The sequence below is a fragment of the Protomyctophum parallelum genome, assembly GCF_964188405.1.
Source record: "Protomyctophum parallelum genome assembly, chromosome: 16".
NCBI classification, from domain to species: domain Eukaryota; kingdom Metazoa; phylum Chordata; class Actinopteri; order Myctophiformes; family Myctophidae; genus Protomyctophum; species Protomyctophum parallelum.
In genome coordinates this window covers 21,777,207-21,794,347 of record NC_139711.1, presented here as the reverse complement: position 1 = coordinate 21,794,347, position 17,141 = coordinate 21,777,207, and the positions used below count along the sequence as shown (strand labels likewise).

General features: G+C 44.0%; 1 protein-coding gene across 1 annotated transcript; it reads right to left on the bottom strand.

Moving 5' to 3' along the window:
- Positions 1-13,902: 13,902 nt before the first annotated feature.
- Positions 13,903-15,516, bottom strand: LOC310873183 (general transcription factor 3C polypeptide 5-like; the record flags this gene model as incomplete). The annotated part of the gene is made up of 1 exon (XM_083785505.1): positions 13,903-15,516. One exon carries the CDS (start codon positions 15,514-15,516, stop codon positions 13,903-13,905), a length of 1,614 nt encoding a protein of 537 aa, XP_083641631.1.
- Between the last annotated feature and the right edge of the window lie 1,625 nt (positions 15,517-17,141).

Here is a 17,141-nt window from a genome sequence, read left to right as displayed (position 1 = left end):
ATTTGTCCAGATCCGATTTTTTTATCATAGGACACTTATGCCATATCACAATAGTACAATTTCCCAAATCACAGACTATGTATCCAGCCCAATATCATGATATGGATATAGTGTTGATGCTCTACTCATGCACCTGAAAGGCCTTTGAAAACATTGCTGTCATGTCTGTGTCACTCTTATAGAACTGCATGATTATGGAAAAACTTATTATGGGTCCATGAGATCAGTTAGAATTATTACCTTTTATACCAAACAAAATCTTATCTTAATGCAAGATTATTCTTATTTTGACTAAAAGCTATAGAATAAATAAGGTTTTCCCATTCAGATGACAGCCGATTCCGATCTTTTGAAAATCACCTAGACTGGAACTGACCTATCTATGCTTTCTATGGCATATAGGCAGCCAGGGAAAAACTAGACGCAGCTGCAGGACATGAGACTAATTAATTTGAGCGACAGAGAGAGAGTAGTGTGTGTGTGTGTGTGTGTGCGTGTTTGCGTCAATTTAACAAAGGTGCAGGCGATCAGAAATCAGCGGAGAGTGAGCGACGTTTGCACTACTGTATGACGAATTGAAGTGGACTCGGCCGCAGAGGTTTTTTTCCCTCCCTGGAAATAGAACGTCTGGGTTTTAGAGGCTAAAAATCACCCGGTCGGCCCCGATTTCCGATCACCTGATCGTATCAGGACAACCCTAAAGCACAGTACCCATGGACATATAATATCTATGACAGTACCCCACTACCTAGGAAGCTCAAGGAAAGAAGAAGATCTATTAAAATGACCAATAAAAAACGAATATAAAGACTAAATTATGATGTTTGCTGCTAAACTAATATAGGACTAGAGCAACAACATTTCCTATAAGTCGAAGCAGGAGCAGCGTCTGGGAGATTTGCCCAACATGACAATCCTTTTAACACTAGCATGTCCGAAGTAAAATGAGACAGAAGTAGCATGTACTTAAAAATTCATATAAACATAAAATGTTTCAGATACCATATATTCTGAACTACACAAAACACCTATAGATGACCATGGTTCAACGACACAAAACACCATATATTCTCTATAGATGACCATGGTTTAACTACACAAAACACCATATATTCTCTATAGATGACCATGGTTTAACTACACAAAACACCATATATTCTCTATAGATGACCATGGTTCAACTACACAAAACACCATATATTCTCTATAGATGACCATGGTTTAACTACACAAAACACCATATATTCTCTATAGATGACCATGGTTTAACTACACAAAACACCATATATTCTCTATGGATGACCATGGTTTAACTACACAAAACACCATATATTCTATATAGATGACCATGGTTCAACTACACAAAACACCATATATTCTCTATAGATGACCATGGTTTAACTACACAAAACACCATATATTCTCTATAGATGACCATGGTTCAACTACACAAAACACCATATATTCTCTATAGATGACCATGGTTTAACTACACAAAACACCATATATTCTCTATGGATGACCATGGTTTAACTACACAAAACACCATATATTCTCCATATATAGATGACCATGGTTCAACTACACAAAACACCATATATTCTCTATGGATGACCATGGTTTAACTACACAAAACACCATATATTCTCTATGGATGACCATGGTTTAACTACACAAAACACCATATATTCTCTATGGATGACCATGGTTTAACTACACAAAACACCATATATTCTCTATGGATGACCATGGTTTAACTACACAAAACACCATATATTCTATATAGATGACCATGGTTCAACTACACAAAACACCATATATTCTATATAGATGACCATGGTTCAACTACACAAAACACCATATATTCTCTATGGATGACCATGGTTTAACTACACAAAACACCATATATTCTCTATGGATGACCATGGTTTAACTACACAAAACACCATATATTCTCTATAGATGACCATGGTTTAACTACACAAAACACCATATATTCTCTATGGATGACCATGGTTTAACTACACAAAACACCATATATTCTCTATGGATGACCATGGTTTAACTACACAAAACACCATATATTCTCTATGGATGACCATGGTTCAACTACACAAAACACCATATATTCTCTATGGATGACCATGGTTTAACTACACAAAACACCATATATTCTCCATACACTACATTTCAGGGTTAAATATTCAACCATAGTTTAACCAATAAATGCCCTTGTTACCCCCCCAGTATGTTTCATTTTCATTCAATACTCATACAGGGACAGGAAATACATTATTTCACACATTTATGTGACAGTGTCAGTGTGTCACACTGTTCTGATGATGGGCCACCACATGTGCCAACTGAACTGCAAATGTATATAGCTTACACCCCCCCAAAGTGGAAGTACATCAGATTAAAAGAAAATCGTTTGTAATAGCATCAACTAAGATGCTGAACGAGGCTCTGAAACAGCAGTAACTGTGTGAAGCTAGATTATCCACATCATGTGTGCAATTGTGTAATGTTGTGTCTCCCTCTGTAATGTATTTTTGTTGTCATTGATGTTTTATGTGTGGCTGTAGCTGGGGTGAAAGCCCAAGACAAATTTCCCTTGTGGACAATAAAGTTTACCTTGACCTTGACTAGTTACGGTGCAAAATCACGCAACTATAATCAACTGTAATCAAGGGAAGGCCTGTAACCATGCTCCTTCTCCTTCTGCCTGGTTGTCTTGGTCTTGCCGCAGCGCTCCAGCTCCAGAGCGTGTCTGTGCATCCTCAGGCTCTCGATGTCCCTCTCCAGCCGCAGGGAACCGTCCACCTTCTCCTCAAAATCCCGGAGCAGGAGACCGTTCCCCAGCAGGCCGCAGCGCTGCTTCAGACTCTGGCCGCGAGCGCGTGCCCTGTCACGGGCCTGCTTCAGCCGGGTCAGCTCGTCTCGCCGCCTGGACACCAGCGCCTCCAGCTGGATCAGACAGGACCGATTGGCCCGGTTGTCCGTCTGGCTGTAGTGGATCTTCTCCTTCATGTGGGCCAGGACCTGCAGGCCCGGGACAGGACAGCAGAGGAATAGAGAAAGCCTTTTGATTCAAGTTCTACCGTTTTCGTCTCAGTGCTCTGAAGACGCCAAAATGTCCTTGGCTCCCACACTTGACAGACGTGGAAATCATTACTTTAATACTTTGAGACATATATTTATATATATTTATATACATTAGACCCATTTGCTTCAGCCTGTTTAATGCAAGTACTTATTATGTTTATCTTGTGCATTTACTTGCGCAAGCAGAGCGCGCAAGTAATATTTTCGCCCAGTCCTTATGCACCGTCCCAGCCAACCCGCCACTTTTGATGCGTATGCAAATAAAACAGAAACTTTGTGCCTGATTTGCTGGGACAAGACGTGACCATATTTCTTACGTCATCATTGAGAGCTAGTCATACATATACTATATATATAATCTGTAAAATAAAATAGCAAATTGTGCCTGATTTGCTGGGACCAGAGTACATGGTGTGTATATGTATGACTAGCTCTCAATGATGACGTAAGAAATATGGTCATGTATGTAATCTGGTCCCAGCAAATCAGGCACAAATTTGCTGTTTTATTTGCATACGCATCAAAAGTGGCGGGTTGGCTGGGACGGTTTTTGGCGCAAAGTAACCACATCACAGTATACCGCTAATCAACTTTCAAATTATATATATAGTATATGTATGACTAGCTCTCAATGATGACGTAAGAAATATGGTCATGTATGTAATCTGGTCCCAGCAAATCAGGCACAATTTGCTGTTTTATTTGCATACGCATCAAAAGTGGCGGGTTGGCTGTGACGGTTTTTGGCGCAGAGTAACCACAGTATACGGCTAATCAACTTACACATCTATATAGTATATGTATGACTAGCTCTCAATGATGACGTAAGAAATATGGTCATGTATGTAATCTGGTCCCAGCAAATCAGGCACAATTTGCTGTTTTATTTGCATACGCATCAAAAGTGTATGACTAGCTCTCAATGATGACGTAAGAAATATGGTCATGTATGTAATCTGGTCCCAGCAAATCAGGCACAATTTGCTGTTTTATTTGCATACGCATCAGCGGCATCAAAAGTGGCGGGTTGGCTGGGACGGTTTTTGGCGCAAAGTAACCACAGTATACCGCTAATCAACTTACAAATTACATATATATATAGTATATGTATAACTAGCTCTCAATGCTGACGTAAGAAATATGTGGATTAAAGGACCCAATGCCAGCGTGTAATTGCTATAAAAGAAGATATTTCCATTAAAATAATTCAAAATGAAATCAGGATATTAGAAAGAGTAGAACACGTATGCATACATAAAGATAAAGATCTATATCTCATTCTTTTTTCTATTTTTTTTATCCCACGATTTTGTAACCCAGTTTTCTTTTCACCCAGTGCCAGGGGGAGGTAGTTTTAGAGACCAGGATTACGGCATGTTTTTGTGAGGGTATCTACCCTAGGGGACACGGGGAGAACATGCAAACTCCACACAGAAAGGCCCTATCGCCAACCCCCGCCTCGGGTATGGGCACTGATGACGCGGAGGAGGGAACACGCCGCCAGTGCCCACAGCGTCTCCAGCGGGAATCGAACCCAGGACCTTCTAGCTGTGAGGCGACAGCACTACCAACTGTGCCACCGTGCCCCTATATATCATTGTTATATACAGATCACCTAAAACAGACCTTTCGAAATTAAACATTTCTCGAAAACATGGTAAAGTATCTATCATCTCCGACTTCTGCAATTATGATAATAGGAGATTTCAATGAAGACCAATATAGTGAGAAAGGTATAGTATAAAGTATAAAGACCTTCATGTCTAACAAATGTGAAAGTATTATTACAGAAATTGAAGTTAGACACATATTACTCTGATCATGATTTAGTATTAATATCACTATAGTCCAAGATGAAATTACAATAAATAATACAATAATTATACTGTATACGTGATAACATATTTTAATTCAGTTTATATACCTTTTTTCATCACATATCAATGATTTATTTTTCTTTGAAAAACTAAAAAGGGATCCAGAATATTTCTAAATTGATAAAACTGTATTTCTTATAGAAACTTGAACCATACTTAATAATACTAGGTAATAATACTTAGTATACTTAGTAATACTTAATAATACTACATGCATAAAGTAGGTAGGTAGCAAATAGTTACACCTAATAATTAGACATTTCAAACGTTCCTTCAGAGATACTGAGATTCCACAGTTTACAGCGGTCGAAAGTACTTGCGCGCTCTGCTTGTGCACTAGTTGGCCATTTATGGCCTACTAGTGTGCAACAAGCAAGTATGCACTCGACAGAGTGCAGTTCTAGTTGTAGACTATATTCATTTCTCCCAACACCCTTTGAACTTGACATTGGATGTGTGGCCATTTCTTACCACCTCCTGCATGTGTTTCACAGTGTATATATGCTGATGACGTCACCTTACCCCCACGTAGTTTGCGATCTTCCTCTGCAGCTTCAGCAGCTCCTCGTTGCGCTGCTCAATCTTCTCCAGCAGCTTCTGGTTCTCGAACTTCAGCTGCTGGAAGAAGAGCGGCTCCACGCCGTCCGGAAGCTCGCCTCTGGCGCCACACGCCGCTTCGAGCCGGTGCACGCCGTTCCGCAGCTTAATGTTCCTCAACCGCGCCTGCATGGAGTTTGGTGGACAAAGTACTTCAGATCAACTTCAGTACTCGAAGCAACGGATGGCCCTGGTTCAAGTAATGACTCGACTACTAAGTGAAAGTTGCTCTGACTTAAATTTGCACTTGAGATTAGAGCCCCTATAACCTCTAAATCTACGCTGCTACATCTCGACACTAAAGCTGGAGCTCGAGTTTACCCGCCCAGATCCGAAGTTTTCAGGCCCCTTGGGAACTTTAGTTGAGTTACAGTACTAGAGTACTTGCTTGTCTTAAAGGACATTTTTAACCTACTAATGCTCATGATAATATGGAAACATTTTCGTACTTTGTCTGTGTCTCTGTCTCAGAGGATAGCTGTAAACCTCAAGGGAAAAGGGACGCTCAAGTCAAACAGTCTTTTAAGGATTCAGGCGTGTGCTGGGTGCAGATTTGAAGGGAACATCTAGATTCTAGAAAGAGAATACAATGCGCACTCTCAGTTGTAGTAAGAGTCTCATTTAAGGATCTGCAGCAGCAGTCAGACCAGAGTAGCCTGACCTAAGCAGAGACATTTCTGGCCTAGATGGGAGGGTCGCGCCTCAGAAATGCGCGCACCCTGATTGGATCTCATCGATCTGTCCGTCACCCCCGGCCCCTCCTCTCCCCCCTAGTGCAGCGCTACGTCACATCATTTAGAGCGACGCCCACCCGGAAGGGTTGACTCCCACTTTTAGACTGGTTCAGCCCACGGCTTTTTCCAGGCTTTCATCTTTCGCGCAGACGAAATGAAAGCCTGGGTATCGAGGCTAAGACCAGAGAAACGCGTTTCGGCGCGCCGGCCTTCGTCAGTGTCAGAATTAAAAACCTACCAGTGACTACATCGATGGCTACATCCAATCTAATAGATGTAAAGAGAGAAGTCCAGCCAGCAGCATAGGTAGAAGGGCTCGTCGGTGCTCAACAGGGACAGCTTGCATCAGAGAGGAGATACAAGGGCACTTCAGGAGGGACTACTCCGATAAAATAAACTGGAGCACTCGACTGGTCTCAGTGTAGGTCTGCACGTTCCTTGTTTGCAGGGGGTGACTTGACGTTTAAACTTGTGTCTTCCTTCCTTCCTTCCTTCCAGGTGGCGGTGGCTCAGGGGTAGAGTGGCTGGATGGTAACCGCAAGGTTGCCAGTTCGATCCCGGGCTCCCCCAGAGTTAATGTCGAAGTGTCCTTGAGCAAGACTCTGAACTACATGTAATGCACAATCTATGTAAAGCGCCTTGGATAAAGGCGCTAACTAATGCACCAATTAACGTACCATTCCTCAGAGTCAATCTAATGAACTTTCTAATCCTGGAAAATTTGCATTACATGCGATAACGGAAGCCATTGATCTGGTGTGGGAAAAAGTAAAAAAATAAACCTGTAATAACGATGATGTCACTGGTAGGCGGTAGTTTCTGAACTGTCCACAGTCCTTCTATTAGACACAGACCAAATAGAAATAAATGGTTGCCATATTATCATGAGCATTAGCGAGAACCAATGATATGAAAAGTCGAGAAAGGGGTCCTTTCGGACTCAAGTAAATGTAATTGGCTACCAGTGTTGTTTTTAGCAGGACATTTTAGTTTTAGTCCATTTTCAGCATGCAACTAATTGTAAAATGACTTATACTGGATCTCTTGTCCACTAGTCCCTTCCTAACATTTTAGTCTAGTTTTTAGTTATTCTCAGTATATTTAGTCTTAGTTTTAGTCATCATAGCTTAGTTTTCATTTAGTTTCCATTTAGTTTTCGTCAGTGGAAAAAGGTAGTCGACGGACACTTTTCGTCTTAGTTTTAGTCAACGAAAACAACACTGTTGGCTAGATGTCCACACTAGCCTGCGTCAGTTGGGTCTCGCGGTGTCTCTCGGAGGCCAGCATGCGCTCTGCCTCGGCACAAGCCGCCTGCCTGCCCAGCCGCCGTCTCAGCGCGCCCGCCGCCACCTCTTGCGTCTGCGCCGCCAAGGCCTGCCACTCTGTCTCCACCTGGTGGCAGAATTAAGGCGACGCGTTAAATAAACAAGTGATTCTCAAACTGTTTCCATGCCAAAGACCCCCCCCCCCCCCCCCCCGACTTAAGTAGCAAACGTAATCAATAAAACACCCAGAAAAGATGAGATATCTGGTCTTTGGCATCAAATCAATAGCTATTAAGTCATTTTGCAGGGGACTCCCCGGAAGTGCAAATAAATGACTTGCGAGCATAACAAATTAAATAATAATAATAATAAAGTACAGGTCCATTTGGTTTAATGTTACGCTCTCAAGAGTTAAATTATTGTTACAAACATCTACATTACTTAATTTACAAGAAGTCTATACACAATTTGAGAATGTAGAGGAATTGTTATTTTGATCGCCATTTGCAACATCTTGTCTCTCCTATGGTGCCACATCAATACAGCATGGAATTGTGGACAACACCTCATCCACAACGACAACAACATATTCACAGTTTTGTGGGTCTGAGAGGAAATGGTGGTTCATGGATCAAATGCAGAATGAATAATGGACCTTGATGTGAAAAGGGTTGAAAACCAGTGCTTTACAGCATTCTGTCGCAGCCAGGGACAAGCTCTAATGCCTTCATTAGAGCTCTGGAACTGTTCTCTTCCTACGCTGGCATAAATGCAGACCAGCCTCTTGTCTGTAGCGTAAATATAAAAAACCTTTTTACCTACTCACCAAAACAAAGGCGGTTTGCGGAGTTAGATAGTGGACGCACTCTGAGCCCTCCACCACCAAATCACTTTTTTGGCCAGAAAGGGATTATTTTTCCCTTATATATGTTAATGACGTTTAGAAGCTTTAGATCACTTTCCTGGGGGTATTTATGTGTGTAATATGTGGTTTTAGTTATTTTAGATTGTAGCAGTGAGCCTGTTGTCTCTGATGTCATGGACACTGGTCTCACTACCTTCCTGGACTACAATTCCCATAATTATTTGGTGCACTGCTCCTCCTTGTGGATAGGGGGAGAGCTGTCTAACTGAGACAACATGTAGTCCAGGAAGGAAGTGAGCCCAGTGTCCATGACATCAGAGACAACAGGCTCACTGCTACAATCTAAAATATCTAAAACCACATATTACACACATAAAGATCTCCAGGAAAGTGTTCTAAAGCTTCTAAACGTCATTAACATATATTTTTTTGCAAAAAGGGTGAAGTGTCCCTTTAATGCAACGACAGCACGAGCAGTAATATAAGGCTATGGACCAGAGCTAAACGTAACCTTAACCCACCTTGTCTAACTTGTCTTGGGCCTGTTGCCTCAGTTCCTCTGCCTGTTGGTGAGCCCGCTCAGAATCACGGCCATGCTGCCACTTCAGCTCATCCAAGACACCCATCTCTGCCTGATAGGGCCACTCCTGGTCCAACGCCCGTTTCTGCTTCTCAGGATGGACACTGTCTCCTGTCTGCCTGTGGACAGTAGAGGCAAGGCAGTTGTTTTTGAGTGTTGCTATATAGGAACTCCAAAGAACAGCAATGTGTGTCCGTCCGTATGCATGTTATGTCCGCTTGAGTACGGAAGTACTGGGTGACATAAGGTGTCACTCACTGTTGAGCAGCGTAACACACACACACACACACACACACACACACACACACACACACACACACACACACACACACACACACACACACACACACACACACACACACACACACACACACACACACACACACACACACACACACACACACACACACACACACACACACACACACACACACACACACACGTGTTTGCGTGCTGGTCCTTGCAGGGGGTAATGAATTGCATTTTTATAGCGCTTTGCCAAGTGCTCAACGCGCTATACAATGGTTCATTCATTCATACATTGGGTGGTGAAGTGACGAACACTCGACGCCAGCGTCCTCACTTCCCACATTCACACACCAATATGGTGGCGAGCTCACACCGACCGACTGGAGGCAATGTAGGGTTCAGTGTCTTGCCCCACGGTGTCTCAACATGTGGACAGGAGGAGGAGCCCGGGATTCGAACCACCGAACCCAGGGATCATTGGACGACCTGCTCTATACCTCCTGAGCCACAGCCGCCCTATGGGAAGAGATACTCAAAATGCCTTTACTTTTTAGTACAGTACAGTACCTGTGGAAGTACTCCAGGAGCTTGGTCTGCAGCTGGCCGTTGTGCTGGATCACTGACTCTCTCTCTGCCTGGAGCCGCTGGTAGAGCTCCAGGTACTCCCCGTTGTCCACCATGTTGTCCACCATGTCGTCCACCATGTTGTCCACTGCATCATCCGGAGCCGCCGCATTGGCTTCACTCTCCTCCGTCCCATCATCATCATCATCATCATCATCATCATCTGGGCTGCCGCCACCGGAGCGCTCTCTCTTCAGTGTGCCGAGGTCACGTCCAGGCGATCCTTCGTCGTCAGTGTCGTCTTCAAGCACCAAACTCCCTTCATGGGACGCTGGCTCTGCAGCAGGACGTGTGGACTGTTGTGATAAAAGAAGACATTAGAACAACAAAAGCATTATAGGTGAATTAAGGCTCACTCTACTCAGGGAGTCACGTTGATGATAGTCTCTGTGGCTGATGGATGCAGATTCTTGAAAAAGGGAATATCCGCACTGTCTTGTATAAAGTATGAGTTTCTTTATTTCATGAAAAACACATGCAGCAGCAGTCCACATATACTAGAGCAACAGACGTGTTGCGGCAGGCAGGCCTTCCTCAGCGTCTCAAACTCAAACTTCATACAAGAGAGTGCGGATATTCCCTTTTTCCAAAAGACGATTTTAGCCAAGATGGAATACACAACCTCAATTTGTTTTCTCAATAATAGAGCACCGATGTCTGGCATCACTTCTGCTAGAGGGAGCCACCCCCCCCATATTGTGTATTATAAGAACCGTTCCAAACAAATCACCAGGCAATTTTACTCATATGGATATGAAACATCAACTGACAGTGAAAAAGTACTAGGCTAATTTATCCAAAGGCCAACACATGGACAATGTAACTCAATATCATAAACAACAGAGTCACATATATACCTGACAAAATCGCTGTTGGTGTTTATTTTTATTTTTGGAACACAGTCCAATCTACAATTTGCCTATAGGAATGGTCTCTATGCACACACGCCATTTTGGAAAGAACTTATCGGGGCCCTTCCCTATACTTCCTACACAGGTGTTACCGCTAATGAATCAGGTGTTAATACTAATGAAGGCTCCGTTCCATTCTGGTCAAACAGAGGCAGAGTGCTGCTATGCGGCTCACTGAAAACGCTCTGCTACACTGGTGGGTCTCAAAGTGTCCTTAGGTGGGTTCCAAACGGCCCGTACAGAACCTAACCTTGCGCACTAAATGGAAACGGAGCCTTAATTACTATCCTTGGTAACACCTGAAGTATAGGGAAGCGGCCCGGAAGTATAGGAACAAAATACAAATACAAAACATAACTCTGTGACCTGACCCAGGGGTATAGTGGGAGAGACGAATTGACAGGCGTCATATTAACCTCAGGAGGACCCTCCTCTCCCTCGGCGACGTTCTCACCGGCGCTGGGGACATCATCGTTGTCATCATCGCCTGCAGAGGAGAGGGACACGTCTCCTCTCGCCGTAGGGGTTTCCACATTAGACGGTGGACCTTGGGCATTTTGCTCATGTTGTGCCAATAGCTGTTGAACTAGGTCTTCTTCGGCAGAGGGAGGGGACGCGTCGTCTCCTCCAGACTGGGACGTGCTGGTGGTGGTGGTGTCTCGTGGACTTCCCTCATTACATGGTGGACCTTCGGCAGTGGTGGACAAAGTACTCAATTGTTTTACTTTAAGTAAGAGTATACCAATACTGCAATGTTAGAACTATACTGCGTTGCAAGTAAAAGTCCAGAATTCAAAATACATCCACTTTTCAAATGTATACAAGTATTTTATACATTTGAAAGCCCACAGTGCGTCGCAAAGTAACTATGCTTTGCAAAGTAACTATAGTAACTAAAGTTTTCGAATAAGTGTAGTGGAGTAGAAGTAAAAGTATTAGAAATTGGAAATATTCATGAAAAGTACAAATAACTCATCATTGTTTTAGGTACAGCACTTAAGTAAATATACATAGTTACGTTACACCACTGACCTTTGACATTTTGCTCATGTTGTGCCAACAGCCGTTGAACTAGGACGTCAGAGTCTTCTTCGCCTTGTTGTCTGTCATCATCTCCAGGGTGGCTGTATGTGGATGACTCGCCTGCCTGAGACATGAGAGGACAAGATAGAACGAGGAACGCAGGAAGGCACTGGCACTGAGTTTCACTTAAGTACCTTTTCCACCACTGCAGTGCATAGTAGTGTTTTTTTTTGGCAGCAAAGTTGGATTGATTCTGTTGAATAGTTTTCATGAGCATTTGTGCCTGTCGTAGACATGATGCGCAGAGCAAGTTCAGTCAGGGAACCTCAGTGCAGTTGCTGCCGGCCGTTAATTGGGCCGCCTCCAGCATCACGCTCTCATCCACATGATTCAATCAGCCAATCACACGCTCGCTCCATCTTCATACCAGCCACTTCAACCGGAGGTTTGCATTCCTCCTCCTGCTTCCTTCTGCTGTATCTGCACGCTGCTGTATACCAACCTGCTGCTCAGCCACCTCCACCCCAGCTTCCACCTGTCATTTTGGATCTACTGTTTAGGTACGGGGGATTCAGAGTACCTATGGCCGGGACTGATGCCCTTGATCTGAGTACCTGAAAAGCAGATCCAATACATCGCCAAACCATAATAAATATATTGCTCATCTTATATTCAATAAATATATATTCCATCCATTCTTGAGTTGTCCTGACTCACATTTTAGTCACCTGGAATGTGTCTAGTTTTAGTCGACTAAATATAATAAGATTTTAAAATGTATTTTGGTAGGCCTTGATGGCGTCGTAATGATTTTACACTTCCTGAAAATAGCCGATCTACAAGCTCACAACGCGTCGCAGCGCTATTTCAGCATTCAAAACAAGTGTAAATTGACTTATAATGGATCTCTTGTCCACTAGTCCCTTCCTAACATTTTAGTCTAGTTTTTATTTGTTGATGAAATTGTCAATATATTTAGTCTTATAGTTTTAGTCACCATAGCCTAGTTTTCATTTAGTTTTCATGTAGTTTTCGTCAGTGGAAAAAGGTAGTCGACGAACATTTTTCGTGTTAGTAGTAGTCGACGAAAACAACACTGCATAGTAGTTACAGTACCTGCTGTTGATTTGTATTTTTACTCTTCAGCTCTGCGGCGTCACTGTCGGGACTTTGGTCCTCTTTCTGGCCAGCCTTTCCATCCATTGTATATAGTTATAGTAATAAAGTCATATCGTACGTTCGGGAAACAATAAAATAGTTGTGTTGGCTCTACAACCGGCTTGCTGTTTGTCGCCATGCAGCAGTGTTAAAAGGCTGAGACCGTTCATTGTTGTGTCAAGTTGCCTAGGAGACCGCATGGCTCTCTGTGTCACTTAATAGGTACTTTGTTTTGCCTTAACTTTCCTGTGTAAGCCATCAAGGTTCAAGGTTGTGTTTTAATGTTACATCTTCTTGTGTACATGTGTGGCTTTCCTTAGGACAATGCAGCATAGGTAAATAATAGCCTAATAGTAGTAATGATAGCCTAATAACAACAACAGCAACAACAATGAGAACAAAAAAAATGTAAAACAGTGAAACAATAGCAACAACCAAAACAAATCTAAATATACTGTATATGCGTGCTTGGTATATTATTATTATACATCCATAGCATTAATTTTCATAATAGCTGCCACTGCCCACTGTACAGTGCTTGGCATGTGGCTGTGGCCTACATCTAATTTAAAATAAGACAGAACTAGAAGAAGTGCCCCTCGGGGCACATGTCTCAACCAGGATTGATATTTGGATAAAATCTATCTATAAATGCACCAAGTCTGTCTGTACGTCTCTCTGTGTAATCCACGTAACTCGAGAACCAAACTCACGCAACACTGGAGTCTGTTCTCCTATACGGCAGTGAATGCTGGACCCTGAAGACAGCCCTGCAGAAGTCCCTTGACGGGTGCTACACCAGAATGCTGCATGCCGCATATAACGATATACAGTCGCAATATTCATTGCTATAGTGTGTAATCCATAACGAGCGTCTAGAACCAACAGAAAATACTTTTTAAAATGTATTCTTTTTACATGTAATCCAACATTTCTGCCGCCATGTCATTTTCACTTTCCTCTGACAGCTGGAATTCATCATCTTCATCTTCCTCCACGTGTTCCTCCTCACCGGGCCGCTCGCTGTCAAACCCTTGGCACGTTAAGCCTCCACGTCTGCGCCTCAGTGGGACAGCCGATGGCGGTCCCTGGGTTCGGATGAGCTTCTCGATGGTGGCCGATATGATATCTCTCAGTGTGTCTGTGGTGCGAGGCAGGCACCAGCCGTCTCTCTCGTCGCAATCTCCCTCTGTTCCGTCGTTCTGCTTAACAACGTCCCTGATGCTTTCCACATCCAGGTCACACAGCTGGTAAAACATCTGTCGGTGAGGAGGAAACATGCCTTCTCTGAAAATGTAGATGGAATCCTTTTGTTGGTACTTGTTGCCTGGCGCCTGGTACTGACGGCTGGTACTGGGACCATCCTGACACGGAATGTCTGTCACGCTAGCTGCTTGAGGAACCGTTTTGTTGACCGTGTTGGGCAGAGCGTAGACAAGTGCACTCCTCTTGGTTTTCACTGGTATGTCACTCGAAGTATATCCGCGTTTAGGGCTGTAGCGGATCCGGAAGTCAAGCAGTTGGTATCTTTTGGATTCAGGACTCTTTCGGGGGTCATAACCAAGCCTCACCCACAGAGTCCTCCAGGGTCCCGTCACCATATAGTAGGCGCATACGGGCAGGAGCAGTTTCATCTTCTCAGGGTGAACGTCCAAGTTGCCCTTGAGCGCATTCCTGGACCAGATGGGACGGCTCTCAAACATCTTCCGCAGCCGCTCTTCAGCCTGCCGGTCACTGTGATTCTGACACAACCTTTCCCAGTTGACCCGTGCGGCCTCCATGCACACGGAGGGCACAGTATGGTCCGCAAAAGAGACAAAAATGGCATTGTGGGGCCGGCGGACTCGGTTCAGACCGATGAGGTTCTCCCTGGTGACAGGGACTTGGTTGTGGTGGATGTCTGGACGGTAGAAATAATCGACGGGGTTGTCCACGCGCGAGAAGATGGGCGGGGGGAGGAAGACGGGAGTCGGCTGCTCAAAGAAATCTTGATTCTCCGATTTGCGCAGGACGATTTTGTCATACAGCGATGTGTGCTCTCCATCTTCTGAATGCACAGCGAGACACTGAAAGTCAGCCATACCTTGGAATTTGTACGTAGTTCCAATGACCCCCACTATGTCCATCTGGATGCGAATGTCCGCAGGGTCCTTCTTGCGTGTCAGCCTGCGCACTCTGAGTAACAGGTTACTGGACGGGAAACGGTTTCCACAGAGAGAATGACAGAACGGGTCCCGAGGTCGGTAACGCATTTCAAGTCGTCTGTTGGGGTCAGCGTATGTCTTTGACAAGCCTTGTTCCCCTCCAAGAGTTTCCAGCATTCTGTCCACGTTGGAGACGATAGCCGGATACTGGACACAGACCAGGTTACTGTCCACAATGTCCACAGTGGATGAACTACCGGCTCCACAGACTGCTTTCCTGTCCACAATGTCCACAGTGGATAAACCAAGGACGGGGAAGTGACTGTCTGTCAGTGTCAGCTCTTTCAATGTGAACCTCGACTTGGAATCCCTGCAATGAGCCATTATGCAGATTATACGGATGTATTAACACTAACAAAACCGCACATGAATCATACAGATGAATGGACATTTTAACGTATAACAGGCCAAAGAGAACATGGAATAAGGTACAAACTACCCATTCCTACTGCCAAATGTTTTGTTAACACTTAGTTTTGACACATGTCATCAAATATGTATGACCCCTGTATGCACGTACATGCCCATATTTGGGCAAGAATGATGTCAGATTTACGATGCCCTGACGTCATATCAACCTTCACAAACTGCACTTAACAATAGAGAAAAGACATGCCCATATATAGACACTAGACATGATTATCTATATCAAATGTATACATATCTGAAATATCATTACACCAAAGTAGTTTGAATATTAGGCTTGATTTAATGTCTACCAGGTACTATGGAGACGTACCAAGACCATATTTTAGATTCTGCCTCTAAGGACAGTTTCATTGAGAGTTATTATGACCAACAAAGGCCCAGTCTGCGGCTGTCCCGAGCTTCGTCTGATCTTGACAGCAAAGCCGTCATTGAGGCAGTGATTAAACTTCAGGAGAAGATTACGCGGAAGGAAGCTCCCGCTTCCGAGACGGACAACTCTAACATGAAAGCGCTGGGCTCTCGGCTGAGAACTGCGTTGGAGTGCTGTCAGGTCCTTGAGAAGAAACTGTACCACATGGAGAAGACTGAGAAAGACAAGAAGACGAACATTGCCACTCTGGAGAAGAAACTCGTGGCGTCAGAGCATGAGCGTAAGCTCCTACAGGGGAGCGTAGATGAGCTCCAGAAGGGGTTGAACCTGATACTTAACCCGCGACTGTGTGCACCGGCCGCTGAGGAGATCATACCCAAGAAGAAGAAACCGACAACCTCCAGGATATCCAGTACGGCTAAACGTAAAGTACCACAAAACAGAACGTTGGGTCCGATCCATTCGGCCTGTGCTAACGTGCAGAGTGACCGACATCTGACGAGGCAACAACACCAGCCCTGTGGGGCGGAGAAAAGCCTGCTCAGGACCCTGCGTGCACCCACTGCCACAGCTCACAAACCTGCCCCTGAGACTGAACAAGTGGGTAAGTCCCGGAGCTTTCTGTCCGACCTGCTCTTGTTGATCGTCTCTCGAGACACAACTGGTCTCTAAAAAAAAAAACTAAACTTTGTTTCCCTAAAAAATATCAATATTCTATCCTAAAAAATAAAATGGAGAACACACAGAGATGTGTTTTTCATCCATCATCCATTTAAGTAGGTCGGTCCTCCAATAGTTTCCAGCATGCTGTCCATGTTGGAGACAACAGCTGGATACTGGACACGGACTGGGTTACTGTCCACAATGTCCATAGTGGATAAACCAGGGACAGGTAAATGTCTCTCTAGAGCCACCGAGTGGCGCGATACGAGCTTGTAGGTCTGCTATTTTTGAAAAATCGAAGAACGACTGACATTTTTTAGAATCTGATCTCAGGTCAGAATGGGTTCATCAGACCAGTGTGTGTCCAGTGGAAAACCTCGTATGAATCTGATCTCAGGTCAGAATGGGTTAATGTGGAACGTCCTTGTGACCGGTGCCCGTTTGTTTCTTCCAATAGCATACATTTGCTGGCTGGCAGCTCTTGATG